This window comes from Pelophylax lessonae (genome assembly GCF_965119305.1).
Source record: "Pelophylax lessonae genome assembly, chromosome: 5".
NCBI lineage: Eukaryota > Metazoa > Chordata > Amphibia > Anura > Ranidae > Pelophylax > Pelophylax lessonae.
In genome coordinates, this window is record NC_138772.1 from 338375931 (window position 1) to 338394964 (window position 19034).

At 41.5% G+C, this 19034-nt stretch overlaps 1 protein-coding gene across 1 annotated transcript in view; it reads right to left on the reverse strand.

Annotated features, from left to right (window-relative positions):
* Nucleotides 1–4966: 4966 nt before the first annotated feature.
* RANBP9 (RAN binding protein 9) overlaps nucleotides 4967–19034 on the reverse strand; it is a 136258-nt gene continuing 122190 nt past the window's right edge. The window contains exons 11-14 of the mRNA XM_082258188.1: nucleotides 18156–18277; nucleotides 14099–14250; nucleotides 12100–12211; nucleotides 4967–6230 (exon numbers count right to left, since the gene is read on the reverse strand). Coding sequence (XP_082114314.1) covers nucleotides 6100–6230; nucleotides 12100–12211; nucleotides 14099–14250; nucleotides 18156–18277 — 517 coding nt within the window. The 3' untranslated portion in view covers nucleotides 4967–6099. The remainder of the gene's footprint in view (nucleotides 6231–12099; nucleotides 12212–14098; nucleotides 14251–18155; nucleotides 18278–19034) is intronic.

Below are 19034 nucleotides of genomic sequence, written 5' to 3' on the forward strand. Positions count from 1 at the left end.
ACCACAGTCGTATCACTAACCTGTTGCCGTCACCAATATGTGACAATGGCATTTAGATCATGGATCGGAAAGGTGGAAAATGTCTGTGCAGGCTAAGTACCAGGAGACGGTATCATCGATACCGGGTTTGATTAACTCTGCAGTTAACCCTTTACAAACAAAACAGCTGCCACCATGTGTTGTAATGGAAACATGCATCATTCACACAGTATTTGCTATAACAATTCTGACATTTAGGAAACATCTGTAATCTATTCCTGTCTGATGAGACAGAGTGTAACAAAGATTAAAATCTAACAATGTTATGGCGCTTTTCCACTGCATGGAACCGTACCGGTTCGGCACGCTTTTGTGCTTTTCCACTGCGGTACCGCATGGTATAGGGTCGGAAAGGTACGGTATAGGTTTGCTTTTCCACTGCATGGAACCGAACGGTACGGTACGGTTCTGAAAAAACAGTACCTACTCGATTGTGGTTCCAACAGGTACCAAACTGGTACCATATCCCACAATCCTTTGCATGCAGTCACTACTAGCCACTCATTGGTCAGAGAATCACACCCACCCCGTTGTTATCCCACCCACTTAACTTTAGTACTACTTTAGTGGAAAAGCAAACCTATACCGTACTGTACCGAACCGTTCCGACACTATACCATGCGGTACCGCAGTGGAAAAGCAAACCGGGCCAAGCAGGGCAGAGTAGAGCCGAGCCAGTACTAGCCGGTACTTGCAGTGGAAAAGTGCCATTATTCAATAGGACAGGCACTCTTTAGGTTCTGGTTTAGTGCATTAGAGATGGGGTTGAATGAAATATAATTTAATGAAAAAAACAGGGCAGAAAAATATCTACAGAAAAGAAATCACAATACAACAGTAAAATAAAAAGTGGTTGTAAGCCTTTACACCCAGTGAATGGACTAGACTGGCCTTGAATGATAGAGAGAGATTAAAAACATCCTTCTTTATAAGTTGTACTTGTTTAGCTGCAGTCTTCTCTTGATCTGTTCAAAGTCCAGAGTTTATAAAGCTTGTCTGAACTGTCAGGAAAAAAAGGGGTCCAAGAGCAAAAATGATACATTAGAGCTCTGAGAGCTGATTGGAGGAAAGGGACACACCCCACTTCACAAAGTAACAGAGAGCTGAGGCTGTCAATCACAGGCTGTGTGCTGGGTGATCCCTCCTATCACCTTTTTTTTTCCCCCCTATTAGTGTCAGGAAAATTTGTCAGAAGTGACTCCTGCAGATAGAGGAACAGGGCGGCAGACAAAAATACACTTAGTTCTTTAGATTGAGAAGTACACATTATTGAGATATGCTTTGTTTATAACTAATGTCTGAGGTTCACAACTAATTTAAGAAAAGTCTTTGCCTGGTTTGTAGATCTGCAGAATTCAGTTCAGTATGTTACAACTTTGATCCATAGTATAAGGAGTCAATGGTCCCGAAGAAAAATGACTCTTGGCAGATATGCTTCATTTTGATGGTAATAGAGTTTCTATGGGTTCTCACTAACCCCAGACCCAAAGTGCTAAGGGGTGGAATGTAAGTGTGCTGGGAAATGTAATATTTTATTATACTTCACCGGTGACTCCTTTCGGCTCAGTTCACACTGCTGTGATGGAAAGGTCGTAACACTTTGCCTACAACTTCCTTCTGACTTGATCCGACTTGGATGCTATTTAGGAGCCTGTACAAGGGCTGAAATCGCACTCAAGTCGGACCAAAGTAATGCAGAAACCTTTTCTAAAGCTGGAGCGACTCCGTTAAGACGGCTCTCATAGAGAAATATTGATTTTTGACATGTTGTGCAACTTGGGGTTTTACAAGTCGGATGCCATGTCACAGCACTGTAAATCCGAGCCTAAAATGTTTTCTAATGTATCAATACTTCTGGGTGACCATAGTTTACAGTCAGGCAACTAACTTATTATTAACGGGAGATAAATGAGAATTGCAGTAAAAAAAAAAAACATACATACTCCGCTACATTGCTGCAGCATCGGTCCTGCCAGCTCTGAACTGAACAACCATATGACTGCTAATTACTCGGTTCTCAGTCTTCAATGAGCAGAAAGCTGTCAGTCATCATCTCTCTCCTCTGCCCTTCCAGCGCTCACTGGAGTGCTGGGCTGTAGAGAGGGGGGGGGGGGGGATTGACTGAATTATGCTCTCAGAGGCGCCCTGATTGGCCTAGCCAGCTGCTGGTCAGGCATCTGGGTGGATTCCAACCTTAAAGTTAGGATCCTTGCATCAGCCGATAGTGGGCTTTGGCCTGCTGTCCACTAAATCTGGGCACTTATTTATGCACTCCTGTGACCCAGAAGAGAAGTATGGCCAAAAAGCTTTGGCCACATTTCAGTTAGGTCCTGAGTTGATAGAGTAGAACTCTTACAGCAGTTAATGTGACTAATTAGCCCTCTGTGTCATATATCCTAATCATGTTTTGATCTCTGATTGTTTGTTGTTCACTTCTAAATGCTGATATCTTTTTAATAAAAAAGTATGGCAAAGCACAGAGCGGTGACTGACGGTCACCGCTCTGTGCTCAGAGCAGACGCAAGAACTGATCAAGCGGCGGTCTTTGATTGCTCAGTTCTCAGTGTAGAGGAGGCAGGGGACAGATGCAGCATTCGAGTAATGCTGCCTCCACCTACGTGAGTATGTTTCTTATTTTGAAATCCCACACTTCTATTTTAATTGCCTGCTAAACTGTTTACACCTGCTTTAAGCCAGCTTTGCCTACTGGAAGTTAGATCCCCATTTACAACCTGGCAACTTTACAATGCCTTAATAAGAAATCTTTGAGGCTTTGCTGACTCTGGGCCAAAGTGTGTTATTCCACTTGAGCTGCCTAAGCACCTTACCCCCAGGTCAATTCTGACTCTCCTCACATACATGTAAAAATCAGCAGTTTTATTGCTAGAAAATTACTTAGAACCTGTAAACATTATATATTTTTTTGAAAATAGGGACCATGGAGATTAAAATGGTGGTTGTTCCAATTTTTGGTATGTTGCACAATATTTTACACATCAGTTTTTCAAACATAAATATTTGTATGCTCTGATCTAATATTTTTCCACATTTGATGCTGCTGTCCAGACTGCTTCACAGGATTGAGCCAAAGGGGACCCCCTGAAATTTTTTTATTGCCCTATACCAGCCTGGGAGTGTGGGGTACACTGACCTTGTTTGGCTGTTTCCCAGTGCTGACTAGCCTCTACCAAACTTTCTCTTCCAGTGGCCCTATTAACATGACTGTTAAAGCCAAGGTTTGAAGATGCAGAAGCATCTCCGACATATTCTGGCTATGGTAAAGGAGCATGTATACTTCAAAAAAGATTTACCACGGGATGTGTTGGTGCAAATCCAGAGGTTTTCATCTTTGCAGTTTTGTGGTGGGGCATATACTTTTTTTTTTTTTTTTTTTTTACAGCTGGAAGTTATGCTCCTGAGTAAAATCAAGGGTCAAGAGTCTGCACTCTATTCCTAAAGTCTACTTGTCATGTATTCTCTGATGTCTATCTTCTTCCAAGGGTTACATTGCTCATCTTGTCAGAACTCTTCAACCATAAAATTCTTATCTGGTTTTGGGGTTACAAAGCCTCCCCTTTGAATCAATTGGGAAAATTCCCTTAGGCTTGGCTTTCAGAAAAGTGGCTATTATGTTGGCTTGGAAGATGTCAGAATTGGCAGCCTTAAGGGCCATACATACTATAAGATTTTCTGAAGACTTTTTCCTTCAGATTTACCTTTTCTATGTAGTGCAAGGGCCTACCAGATTGCATACAAATTGAAAGTGTTTAGGTTTGACCTCATATTATCTGGTTTTGGTAAGTCTGAAGGAAAAAGTCTTCAGAAAAACTTAGTGTTTATGTCCCTTTATTGTTCAAAGCTCCTCATTTACTCAAAGTGGTCTCAGCCTTACATCTAAATTAAGACACAGTTGTGCTCCCTTTATGCCTAACCCAGGTCTATCCCAAGGTAATCTCTTGCCATTGCCTGGACTTTGTTGAGGGCTGTTAGGGTTTACCTTAATGTCATAGCTCCCTTCCGACAATCAGATTCCTTTTTTGTTATTCTAGAATATTTAAAGCAGGGTTCCCTTGTTTAGGGTTTCACTATTTCTACATGAATTTGGTGAGTCATTTTTTGGGTCTTAACCTGAAGTAGTGTCCCTCAATGGACGATAGAGAAAAAACTGGATTTTGTACTGACTATAGGGCACCCAACTTTAGAGGTGATTTTTTTCTTCCAAATCCAATACACTTTTGCACACTGGTACTGACTAGTATTCCAATGTTTCTCTTCTCCCTCAGTTTTCCTCCATCACTCAGCCACTGTAACCCCAGTTCTGACAGAGAGGGGCAGGGGAGGGTCATTGGTTGTTAGGACACTGGCGGCTAGAAGGTCGTAATGGCGCACAATGAAAACCTGTGTCTTTGTGTAACTAAATGGCAGGCTTCATCCATCTGCTGGCTTGTATACAATTTTTGGGCAATTTTGAGGCATTTTGCCAAGGCACACCTGAAGAAACCTCAAGGCACCCCGGTTGAAAAAGGCTGCCCTAGATAACTGTCAACACGGAGTGGCAAAGAGCATTTATATCCAGTCTAGCCTTAGGTTTATGACAAATGTGACTTAACCCCTTGAAATTCAAACCTTAACTCTGGTAAGAAGCACCAGGCTGCCCTTTGCCAAAATCAGCACAGAGTTTTGAGGAAGGGGTCATGACTCCTGAAACGCATCAGCTGTCCAACTTTTTGTTCCCAGGATGATTTGTATTGCCATCCAGTTGGAGCGGATATGTGTTGCTTGATGTTTTGTACTTGCATGCAAGTATAAATTTGTGAATAAATAAAAATTTCTTATGGTAATGCACAAGGTGGTTGCGCCCTCCTGTGTGCAGTTCACACAGAAAGTCCCCCCTGAGCCAAAACACAAAAAAAAAAAATTGTAAGGCTTGTTTCAGTTTCCAAATTTTTAAATTTTTATTGGCAGATTAATTTAAGTACAGTTACATTTTTATTCAATATTTTAGCACTTAAAAATTAAAGTGTACAAAGGTGAAATTAAGATACCTAGAAATAGACTAAATATTTGGTTCTTTTCTATAAATAAATGATTAAAGACACACCAATCTCTAATATAGTGTAGAAGAAGCAGTCCTGTTATGGGATGAGTCGAGCAGAAGTCTTCACATCACACGTTGTGCTGACATGTTACAATAAAGAATTTATCACACAACAGGAAAAAACAATGACACAGCCCATAGCGAGAACAAAGGCTGAAGCTGGCCACAGCAACCCATCCTGGGACTACAAAGTCAAGATGCAGATAGAAGGAAAAGAAATTACAGGTTATTTCAAGTCTTACAACAAGAGTTGGGGGATATTCTGCAATCCACACAAGATGTCCTACATCTGATGGTGCCCTTTGCAGGTTAGTAGATAGACCAGAAGCATATATGATTGATGTCCACACTTTAGACATGCCAAGTGAACATACACAACTGGTACACTGGCAGTTCTGTTTCTCAATCACAGTGCGTGCAGGCTCACAACAGATACATAACAGTTCGGTGAGTGAAGACCTGGAGGCAATGAATGGACTGTGCAAATAAAAAGCCTGGATGCAGATTGTAAACACTTATCCTTTTGCAGCACAGAAGTGTCTGTTACGCACCCAAACAAAACTAAAAAGAAAAAAAAAAAAAACCACAGGACCAAGCTGCAAGCCTTTTACTTGTCCTTTAGCACAACCCTGTGAGTCTTTGAAATTTTAAGAATTTTTTTTTTTGTTCTTCACTGTACCTCACGTATTGGAAGAGAATATAATAGATTAATATAGTCAAATCAAATTATTGCTGGTATATCACACCAGAATAACATATCAACTTTCTCTTAAAAGTGAAAGAAATTATAGTAATAAAAAAAATAGCTATTTAAAGTCAATGGTAGAGTCGTGCTTGTTACAAATGGTATAACTGAAAACAAAATAAAAAGTTCCAAGTAACTAGAGCTGGTCTATGTGTCTTACAGTATTCCCATACTGCATATATAGTCTGTGTTTACATTGACTTCTTCTAATGCATAGCTAATGTAAGTAATCAGCCACCCTGGCAAATGCACAGGAACCTATGCCTGAGTGAGCCATCATCTCTAAACACTGAGCAGCTTGTTCCAGAGCCAAGGAGAGGGGTGGCTGCTTTGGCAGGTTGTGTATATCTATGGGATTAAACACACAAAATATTGTTAGGAACATAGAAATACCATTATGACATAAAAATGTACCTTATTGGTAAAAACGTCAGTCTGACTGAGTTCTACTGTAAAATTAATAGGTTTAAAAAAAAAAAATTGCATATTTTAACTATAAGACCTGTTTCACAGGGGCTTCAGCTTGTATAAGAGTAGTGAACAGCAAGCTTTTATGAAACGTTCAGCAAGTTTCCAGGAGCTTTCTCTGAGGCTCGGTTCACACTGGGGCGGCATGACTCCTTACTACTTCGGGGGCGACTTGTGCATTCCCATGCACCACGACTTCGGAGCGACTTGCATGGACTTCACATAATGGAAGTCTATGCAAGTCGCTCCGAGGTCACCCGACGTAGTACAGGACCCTTTTTCTAAGTCGGAGCGACTTGCGTCGCTCCTATTAGTACGGGTCCTGTAGCGGTCAATGGACTGCGAGGGAGCGCGGCGTGACTTGTCAGGCTGACAAGTCGCGCTAGTGTGAATCGAGACTAAGCCTTTAGGCCCCGTTCACACTGGGGCGATCAGACTTCCCGGGGCGACCTCGGAGCGGCCGGCACGGACTTCATAACATTGAAGTCAATGCAGATCGCTCCAGGTCACCCCAAAGAAGCTCCGGACCCTTTTTCTAAGTCGGAGCGACTTGTGTCGCTCCTATTAGAACGGGTCCACAGCTTCTCTATGCCAGGCGACCTGTCAGGCGACCAGGTCACCTGACAGGTCGCCCCAGTGTGAACGGGGGCTTAGAGTGGAACTTCACTCTCCCAATCAACATTATTTGTAATCCTCTTTCTGCTAGCATTAGTAAATAAATAGATAGGAAAGTATATCATAATTAATTGTTTTACACTTTTTTTTTTTCTTCTTCAGTTACTTCCTGGTTTCTTGCCTAGTCAAATTATGTCATACATCCCAGGAGTCTTCAGGAGGGGAGGAAGGGTTTTCTCAGCTAAGCACACTCTCCTGCATGCCTGAGCTAAGGACAGATGAATACAAGTAAATGCTACATGAATCATTTGCACTGAGGTTCAGTTCACACATCTATGAGGGTGGCTGTAGGTATTGCAGTGATTCCCGCAACCCCAGTAACACCTCACAGGGCTGTTATTCATTCTTGATTCTTTATTGTTTACACACACTTGGACGTACATCTCAAGGATCAGAACATTCAGGGGTATGAGAAATGATTACCGCCACGCCCGCCTACACAGGTTAAACTGGATGGACTATTTTCTTTATTCAACCTCAACTACTATGTAACAGTTTATATATTCATGTATGATTGCGCTGCACTTATATTTGCACTTTATGTTTATGGAGAGTTTTTGGTGAACACACTCAAAAAGGTCTTCTGCCTAGGATAGTAGGCAATTAGTTGATCATTATTATTGTTTTTTACTACAAGATTATTGCACAGTGGATGAGCATTGCATGTATATCTTTGTGGTTTGCACGGATTATATTACACTTTATGAAAATAAAGCATGGAGACATGGATGGATGGAGGAATTCACTTTGAATATTAAAAATAAATTAAATAATGTTTGTGGTGCTTCAGATACAGTGGAGTTCCACTTTTAAGTATATGTGAACCATCACCTTGTAAAAACAACACATTCCCTTGAAAATTGAAAGGCAAAACATCTGTATATAGATATAAAAACATTTTAAATATCTTTTGTGGTTCTTTTTTTTTTTTTTTTTTATAAGTGATCACATAATCTCTGGTCTCAGCTTCATAGGAGGCTAAGAGGGGTAGAGAAACAGCATTATATGGATATTCCAAGTGAATGGCTGTGCGGGGGGGGGGGGGGGGTGTTACAAGTTTGGCCACTGGAGGACAGGCATGCTGTTCTCCCAGCACAGCCAGAAAACTGACCACATTGGCATGGATGTGCACTCATACCTAGTATGGTCAGTTTTGAAATAGTAAAGCAGGGGGACTGGCAGGAACACCAGGTATTCCACACAAAGGAAGTCAAACAAAGAGAACAGGGTACTTTTTAACACAAGGGCATGGTACAACAGACAGATATCTAGAATATGACACGTTTAGGTGACATTCTTTAAAGCATCCTTCAGCTCTGTTATACACAAATCTAAATGGGAGTGCTGATTGTCACTTTAAACAAGCTGATAGCAGGCTTCAGAAGACTTTTCACCAAGCTTCAAGTAACGTTGAAGCCTGCTAGCAGCTTGTTTAAGGTGACAATCGGCACTCCCATTAGGATCGGTGTTCAATGTTTCCAAACTGGATCTAAATGGTACTTTAAAAACACTTCAACAAAGCTTGCTGTTCACACTGCTCTTAAACAAGCTGAATCCCTGTGAAACAGGCCTAACAACTGTGTTCCAGTTTTTAAAACAATAAAAACTCCTATTCCCCAACATAACCTGCCAAAACTGACAACTAGAAAGAATGCACCATACTGTCCTAAAGTAAACTTGTGATCAGACAATAAACACTAAATTAATGACATAGGCTTAGGGACAGCTTTAAAATAAGCCCTCACTGACCCAAGTAGCTGCATGTACTGTGGAGTAATTCATACATACTCTGAGGTCAGGTTTAATTCAGTTTCTAACAGCTTACAGCACCTGGTGTTTGTTTACATAAGGTGGCTGTCAGGCTGCCAAGTCTCTGCTACCACAGAAAATAAGTGTCGGTTCAAACTGATCCGACTTGGACCGCGACTTGTCAGCCTGACAAGTGGCGGTCCGTCATGCTCCCATTGTGTAGTACAGGAGCAGTTCTAATAGGAGCGACACAAGTCGCTCCGACTTAGAAAAAGGGTCCTGTACTACTTTGGGGCGACCTGGAGGCGACTTGCATTGACATTCATTTTATGAAGTCTGTGCAAGTTGCGCTGCACGCGACTTCACAGGTCGCCCCCTAAGTCGGAGCGACCTAGTGTGAACCGGCACTAAGGGGAGAGGGGCTGCAATTTCATTACTGCTGTTATGATTTTTTTTTGGTACTTTACTGCTTGGTAAAGGATAACTAAACCCGGGATCAAGAATGCAATATGTTGTATCCTACAGTCAGTTGATGTGGTGGTTGTCTTAAGCCTCGTACACACGCATCGATTATTGGCCGTGAATTTACGGCCAACGTCCGATCAGCCGATTTTCGGCTTGTTAGTATGGTGCTTCCGACAACCGACTCCGACTTTTCGGCCGAAAAAAATCTGGTGTGCAGGCTATAAAATTTTTGTTGGCCGTCAACACAACGGCCGATTGTTCGTCAGTCAGTACAGATTTCGGCAGACAAAAATCTGATGAAAAAACACACAGAAAAAGTAAACCATCACATGTCATCACTTCTGAAGTAGATTTTTGTTGGCCAAGAAAATTTGTGTGCAGTCTAGGCACATTCCAACCAACAAAACACCACTCTGGACAAAAGTCGGACGATCGGTCGGCCGATAATCGTTGCGTGTGTACGAGGCATTAGGTTTGTTTTAGAAAATATAGACTGTTGATCTTGTCAGACATGCAGTGTTCTTCTCACTTCTTGTGAGCTGCACCAAATGGTAAATCTCCTATACTAGCAGCCCATAACAGTAGAGCAGTCTGGGATGACAACCAGGACACCCTCCACAGATACAGTGAAGGCATGAGAAAGCAACCCGAAGACAGGAAGTGTCGTATTTGCGGGAGTACCAGGTGGAAAAAAAATATATATATATATACTGTATATATAAAATTTAAAAAATGAAAACGAATGCAGCCACAACTCCATGGACTAGTAAGCTGCAATATATTCCATTTTTAATTTGGGGTTTAGATACACTTTAAAAATATAAAGACACTTTAGACCACACATTATACAGTCCTAAGATGCAATGGCTGTACTTTCTTTATTAATGCTTTTTTTTCACCTAGTGATCTGGTCGGCAACACTTGCCTCCTTGACAATGACAACACTCACTCACTCTACTGTATCAATGGAGGAACACTGTTGTCACCCCAGGCTACTTATGCTTCATTGCGGCTCAAAAACATCTCCCTCTCATCTTTACAACATTGGGGGGGGGGGGTGTTCTGTAGTTCACAGAAAATTGCTGGAAAAATCTACGGGTATTTTTGTGTACTTGCAGAAAATGTACCCAACCTTAAAAAAGAAATTGGATGCAGACACCACATCTAGGGACCTGGAAGCTACAATATAATGCATACTTGTTCTTTTTTTTCAGTATGAAGCCAGAGTTTCAGCACAACTGCCAGGTAAACTAGAATTTTTTAGAGGAAGGATCGGCCTTAAAGTGGTTGTAAACCCTTACATATACCCAGTGAAGTGATTGGCCTCCGGTGATACAGAGTTAAAACAAATCCTATTACACAAGTTGTACCTGTTTATCTACAGCTGTCTTTCCCCTACATCCATTCAAAGTGCAGAATCTACACAGCATCTCTCAGCTCTGAAAGGTAGGAGATGGAGAGCTGAAGTTACATCAGTGAAGGGAGCTCTGATAGCTGATTGGAGGGAAGCGACACATCCCCCTTCACACAGCAAGAGTTTAGGCTGTCAATCAGCTGGAGATCCCTCCCCTGTCACCATTTTTCTCTTGGTGTCAGGAAAATTTGCCAGAAGTGCAGATAGCAGAGGAACGAGGCAGCAGACAGAAATTACACTAAAGCCTCGTACACACGCAACGATTGTTGGCCGTGAATTTTCGGCCAATGTCCGATCGACCGATTGTCGGCTTGTTAGTATGATGCTTCCGACAACCGACTGCGACTTTTCGGCCGAACAAAATCTGGTGTGCATGCTATAAAATTTTTGTTGGCCGTCACCAGAACGGCAGATTGTTCCTCAGTCAGTACAGATTTCGGCAGACAAAAATCAGATGAGCAAGACTGGGCATGCTCAGAGAAGAAAAAACACACGGAAAGTAAACCAGAACATGACATCACTTCTGCAGTTGGTTGTTGTTGGCCGAGAAAATTCGTGTTCAGTCTAGAGCACATTTCAACCAACACAACAACACTGGGCAAAAGACAGCCGATCGGTCGGCCGATAATCGTTGCGTGTGCACGAGGCATTAGTGCTCTGGATTGAGACAAGTACAAACTATAGAAGGATATGCTTTGTTCATATTTTATGTCTGAGGTTTATAACCACTTTAACTTTGAAAATAAAAGTTGACATTTGCATACTATTTCAGCTGCCTAAATCCTGAATATATATTGACCTCTGATAAGTATAAAAACTTATGGTCAACCACTTAGGTAGTTGTAATGAAGCACACAATAAATGGAACCTATAATCAAGTTTTCGTCTATGAAATACAAAGTTTTTTTTTTTTTTTTTTCCTCATTAAATACATATAATTATCCATCTGAACAGCTCTAAGCTATTGTCTGCATATCCTTACCACCTGCATGGTGATACAGAATATACAGTTAATTATGCTAGGAATTTGGGGAAATGAAATATCGTGCGTTAGAGCGGTATAATTGTAAAGGAAAGAAGAATGAGTGCCTGTGCGTTTAGCCAGACAACCCCCTCACTGCTCAAATCACACACAAATACAGAGAAATGTGTAGCATTGAATTTGGCAGAATTCCCAGACTGTTTCTATAGTAACCGCAGCCAGGACATGATTATCTGTATAAAACAAGGCCTTGTGTATAAAATATATGCATCTGTGAAATGCAGACAGACAAATAAGATGGAGTAATGGGAGCAGCCACTGAATGAAGCCTAATCTTTAGACAATTCAGATGTAGGGCTGGAAATTTTTTAAGGTTACATGCAGCTACCTTAATAAACAATGGTACTAATTGTAAGAATAAGCAAAGTACATTCGTCTTTACACCAAAGATTGACCGTTCTTACCTAATATTGCACTGTTGAGAGAGGAGCACACATGCTCTCTCTGTATGGGATCAAGCTGGTAGCCAACTGGGCTATTCCAGGGATCAGAATAAGCCAATAAACTAAAAGCATCCTGTAAAATAAATAAAAAAATACATATTAATTAAAAAAAAAAAAAAAAAAAGACATTAAAAATACATTAGCAGAATGAGTAAAAATACTGAACACACACTTCTAAAAAAATATCATGAACATTGGAAGCACAGATTTTATACATTAATCTTGCGGTTGCTTATCTTGGGAACGTGCTAAAGGCCCGTACACACCATAGGAAAATCTGAAGGCAAAATTCGTCCGACGACCGATCTGCCAAATTTCGGGTTGTTAGTATGGCGCTTTCGACAGCGGACTCAGACTTTTCGGCTGACAAAATCCTGATGTGCAGGCTATATAATTTTTGTTGTCCGTAATACAACGTCCGATTTTCGTCTCATTAGTACAGATTTCGACGGAAAAAAATCTTAAGAGCATGCTCAGAGACGAAAGAACACATACAAAGCAATCCAGCACATGACATCACTTCTGAAGTAGAATTCTGTCATACGGGAAAATTCGTATGGAAATAACCTCCACTTTCCACATCAGACTAGCATGCCACAAAAAACGGACGACGGATTGTTCGATAATCTGATTGTGTGTACGGGGCTTAAGAGCGGAGACAAGCTGTTGGTATGCAGCATCCGTCTCCTTCCTAGCTGTTGTCAGAAGCACCTACTCTCAGACAAAATGCTACATGTACTTTGTCCCATAGAACACTAAAAAAAATAAAATGAGCTAAGTTTTGTATTCCACATTGTGTTATAGTAACAGAGTCAAAGCCTACACCAGACAAAAGAAAATTCATATAATAGTGGATTGGACTGTAAATAGACGACAGGTCCATATCACTTATCGGTGCTTGAACATACCCCTTGTTTGAGTAAATAGCAGTCCAGGGCATCCAGGAAATAGCCCCCAAATACAGGCTTACGAGTAAAAATACTGAACACACACCTCTACATAAAAATATCATGGACATATTGGAAGCACAGAATTTATACATTCCTCTTGCCGTTGGTAATCTGAGGAAAGTGCTCAAGCTGAGAGACTGCCGTTATACAGCATCCATCTCCTTCCTAGCTGTTATCAGAAGCACCTACTCTCATGGATAAAATTACTGCATGTACTTTGTCCCAGAGGAGACGGAAAACAAAATGAGAGCGGTTATTTAATCCACAGTATGGCATAGTAACTGATGTCACAGCCTGAACCAGACAAAAGAAAATACATATAATAGTGGATTCCACTGTAAATAGACAACAGGTCCATATCACTTAATGGTGCCTGAACAGACCCCTTTGGTTTGAGTAAATAGCAGCCCAGTGCATCCTAGAAGCCCCCAAATATAGGCTTTTCCCAAGTTGAAGCTTAACAGAAACGGTCACGAAACAAGCACAAGGTCTGATATCTGCTGGTCTCCATCTGAAAACGCTAGTTCCCTAGCTGTCAAGTGACCCCCAGACTCTTCCAGAACAAGTATGCAAAGCTGGAGTTCTGATTTTTCTCTGAATTCTTGTGCTGAATTAATTTTTCCAGGTCAGAAAGTTTTGAAGACAGAGGAAGCCCAGGGATGTAACATTTTCTGAAGGTGGTCAGCATAGGCAGACAATGTATTTGTCTGATGGCAGGTGCTCGCAACACATACTGCATTCCTCAATACATTGTGAGTGCCACTCTCTATGGCAGTGATGGTGAACCTTGGCACCCCAGATGTTTTGGAACTACATTTCCCATGATGCTCATGTACTCTACAGTGTAGTTGAGCATCATGGGAAATGTAGTTCCAAAACATCTGAGATGCCAAGGTTCGCCATCACTGCTCTATAGGTAGCTGAAGGATTCGGGTGAGTGAAACAGGGTGACTGCTTCCAGTTATCCTTTACAATACACGAGGGCATTGTAGCCTAAACAGCAAACATACCTTTAACATGTTTTTGTTAGTGGCATTTTTTCCTCGTTCTCGTCTTAGTTGCTCACTCATGGCTTGTAGCTCTCTTCCAAAACAGATCATTCTCTCAACAGCAGCCTGGCTCCCCCCGCACAGCTGTCGTCTGACCTGAGTTGAATCTACTTCTGTAAGAAAAGAAAGTTTGCCAGTTACACTACTCAATGATGAAGTCATACATGGCAACAACAAGATCCTTTCCAAAACCTATAATTTTATCAAATACTAAGGATAGTGCATGTATATGGTAACCAAACCAAGAATCTCTAAAATGTATGCCAAGTGTGTGTGTTCCTCATATCAGGCTTCAGATCAGATTTTAGGTATTCAGTTCATGGAAAGATAGAAGATAAAGCCCCCATTGACATCGGCACGATTTGACATGCAAATTGACAGGTCAAATTGCATGTGAAATCGCAGTCTTTTGCCAGCAATGGGAGATTCCCAATCAGTGCGGCGCCGCAGTGATTTCCAAAAGTATTTCCTGCACTACTTTTGGCTACTTCGAGGGCGATTACAATAGACATCTGTGCATGAAGCTGCACAAAGGTCTTTGAAGTCGCCCCAAAGTCAGACGGAAATGCGGCTTTGAAATCGTGAGAGTTCAGATGAAGTCACACGATTTCAAACCCGTGTGCAGTGTGAACGAGGGCAAAAGCTACAGTGGAAATTCTGTGTGTCATCCCTTCACTTTGTTCATGACCCAGCATGGAGATGTCTCCCAAACTCCGGTCCTACTGTGACAGCCAAAGCCGGTTTCAGCTTTCTGCGCTATATTTTGCTATATATTCCCAGGGAGAGTCAAGAGTCCACCTATATGATTTCCAATACATGGAGAATGCACTTTAGGGAGAGGAACTTTCCCTTTAGGCACCACTAGTTTTTCCTTGTTTTAGGCTATAGTCTTCATTGACAAACACATATACTAGCTGATCTTTTACTCAGAACAACAGGTGGTGAGAGACTGCCTGACATGCTGAAACCCACTGTGACTTTTCTTTCCAACTCACCCATGATATATGATGCAATGCAGAACTCTTTAATTCTATGAGGGAAAGGGAACAACTGCTGAGTGACCACAGATTTTACAAAATGCTGGTAAGGTGCCACCCCCCATCTTTCACCAAAATGTTGGATAAAAGCGCAATAAAATAAACCCAGTTGAGGAAAAAAAGTTAGTCAAAGGAGAATATGGCCAGTTTATTTATGGCTATACATCTTCTGGGGATCACAGTAATGCACTTAGTTCTGCACTCCGGTGTCCCAAATTCAGTTAACAATGGGCTAAAGCCTGCTATCTGCTGCAGTTACATAACCTGACAATGTCGGGATCTGCCTAGATGTCTGACTGGCAGCTGGCTCAGCCTCTTAGCATGCCACTGAGAGCCTGAGCCAGCCACTCCTTCCCCCTCCACAGCCCAGCGCTCCAGTGAGCACTGGAGGGGCAGATCAAAGAGCTGGTGACTTACAGTCACTGACTCTCAGCTTACTGAACCCTGAGAACAGAGATCAGCGGTCTTTGATCGCTCAGATCTCGGTGTAGAGCCAGCGGGGGAAAAGCTGCAGCATCGAATTGATGCTACAGCCATCTAATGGAGTACGTATGTGGTATTTTTTTTTATAAATCCGCACTTCTCCTTAATAAATTAACCTTTCACAGGGAATACTGAAAATGTTTTTTATCTTAATGTAAGCAATGTATTAAGGTTAAAAAAAACGTTTTTAGGTTTCGTATCACTTTGTAACCCTGCAAAAAAAGGAACAGGGGGGTGGTGGGATGGAAAATAAGCTCCCCTTCCTCCAATTTCTGGGAGCGGACTTCTTCACCTTCATGCTGAGTAGCCTAAATCTTGCGAGAAGACACTACAGCACAGTGCAGGATTGTCTTTTCGCAAGATTTAGACTCAGCATTCTCCGAGATCTGGCTGACATCACCCTCGACTTCCTCCTGCAGAGCCTAGGCGAGGGTGATGTCAGCCAGATTTCGGAGAATGCGGAGTCTAAATCTTGCGAAAAAGACAATCCTGCACTGTGCTGCAGTGTCTTCTCGCAAGATTTAGGCTACTCAGCATTTCCTGGGATCTTGTATGCATGAAGGTGAAGAAGTCAGCTCCCAGAAATTGGAGGAAGGGGAACTTATTTTCTATCCCACCATCCCCCCAGTTCCTTTTTTGCAGGGTTTAAAGTGATACTAACCTAAAAGCATTTTTTTAATACATTTCTTACATTAGGATAAAAACATTTTCAGTTTCCCTGAGCCCCCTTCTATCTCTGCGTAAAGAGGAAGAGAGGGAAGAAGAGATAAGCACTGTGCACGGCTGCATCTATTCTCCCCTCTCTTCCTCTTTACACAGCATTTGAGCAGCAGCAGGAGCCAATCAGATGCAGTGAAGAGGAAGTGGGGGGTGGCCTCCACAGATACATAGGTCGGAAGTGAGCACGCACAGTTTGTCCCCAAAGCAAACTGCTTTCTCTGGAGACACAAAAAGAAGAGGAGGAGCCAAGATCGCCACCAGGGACCGGAGAAGAGGAGTATCGGTGCCGCTCGGAGCAATACTACTGCACGGAGCAGGAGAGTATAACATGTTTGTTATTTTAATTTTATTTTAATTTTTAAAAAAATTCAGACTTAAGTAACCGTCCCACTGTCATTGTCCTCTCTACACCTAACTACATGCCCTATAACGTTTGAACGGGCTTTAAAAGTAATATGTGCATTGTCCCCTCTACATCCCCTATAGACTCTAAACTGACAATCCGACAACAGATATACCAAGATGGTGCTGATTGGTTGGTGTTTGATCTATTCAACCTACCCCCTTTTGTGGATTTCTTGAGGGAGCACCCTAAAATAGTGCTGCTAGAATATGTAGTTAGAATAGAGCAAATACGTACTAGCCTGGAGAGTTTCCACCTTGGTGTCAACATTTTTAATGCCACAAAACATCATGGGAAACCTTTCTAATAAAAAAAAAAAAAAAAATATATATATTTTTTTATATCAATTCTTTTGCTATTAAATGAACAACCATCTTATCTAGCATAATTACTGTACTCTGTGTCCATGGAGTTCCACTTTAACCCCCACATGGTGCGAGTGACATGATGCTCAAATTGGTGTCAGAATAGGGCAAGTATAGTGTACACAGTGAGAACAAATGCTTTTTGTCCTCAGAAACCTTTTTTTCTTGAATATACCTTTAACACAACCATAATTCTGCAAAAAGACATGAACTGCTAATCGTTTTCTAGAAAAAAAATAAACAGATACACACAGACACACAAAAAACAGGCAATATTTCCAACCCAGTGCATTTAGTTTGGCCAAATATTTGTAAAATGATTGAATCACTGGTTACGAAATCAGCTTCTGAGCATTAGATGTACTGGTTATTGATAACAGATATCTTACAAAGAAAGCCTGTGATCAACCAGCAATTGTTTATGTGTCTGCATATCATGTCATTTGCAGCACCCCAAAATGAAAGCCTTGTTACTGAGGTGACTGTCAACAAGATGTTTATCTTGCACCATGCCTCCCATGCCCATCCCAATGCTGTCAGTGACTATTACAGATCCTTTCATCCAGAGTGGTTTGATTAAAAGAGTTATCTACAGTATAAATGGTCTGGGTAAGGCATGGAAACGGCAGTTGGCAAACAGTGACTGCACATTATCAAATGTATTCAGGCAGCCGTGGGTGCTGCAGCTGGCTGAATGTAACAGCTGGCAGGGGGGATTCCTTCATCCACGTGAATGGGGGAATATTTTATTACAAAGTGATAAAATATGTATGGCTAGCTTAACTACTCAGGTAATACCTCAAATATTATTTTATGACTGCACTGCAATACAGATGTTAAATCTGGAGTTAGAGTTTCGGACCCCAGTAAGAACCTGGAGCGTCAGAAGACATCTCTGTGTTACTAAATAAAGAGGTCACATACAATACTGGATTGCCAGTTAAATGGGAAATCCCCATTAGGCTAATCCTAAGTAACGAATGATGAATGCAATGAATATCACAGCAAACCCATTTCTGTGTCACATTCTTCCACTTCACTGTCATGCTTTGTGCTGCCATTAAGAAATCCATTAGATGAGGCTGCAGCAAACCCATTGGAGTAGTGATCAGTCTCCATTTCTACGTCACTGCTGTAAGAAAACAAAGCATACCTTACATTAGCAAAATGCATAGCAAGGAGGTGCAAACATTATTTTACAGAAACATGAAGAGCAAAGAAAGAAAATCCTCTGCTGAGACAGTCGTCCTTATGACACTAATCACCAGATTTATTTTATTATATTAGGCATCCGTCCTATTGACTACCTGAAAATATTTATGGCAGCAGATAAGAAAACCACCCTTCTCATAACAAGACCACACAGTAAGTTAAATGTTCTGGCACAATTATTGCTTAAGTCTCCTAAATACGCCCGTGCTTAGTCATTGTTTTTAGCTTTGGATAAAATGGGGAAGGAACAGAATGACTATCAGATTGTTAATTTTATCCGCAATAAAAAGTGGACAAACTGTTCTAAGACCTTCTTTAGTCTACTTATAAAGTATAAGTATTTGTATCGTTGCGTGTGAGCCTGGTCCATCACCTCCTGCCCGATTAAACCATTGGAAGCTGCCCAGTCTGTTCAGCTAGGGAAAGGTCAACAGATACCCCTGCCGAGCGAGAGCAAAATGGGGTGGATGTTGCTTTTGTGACTTGCATGTCCATTTATTATTTAGCTCCATTAAAAAATGGAGCTTTCTGGACACATATTAGACCTATGGGTGAACTTTGATCTGTCACATTTAGGTAGGAAAGATGGAAAAGGGAACTGATCTTCTCCAATAGTTTTTTTCTACACTTGGACAGTCAAAAGTAAGTGGAATATAAACGGATGCATGTGGATGTAA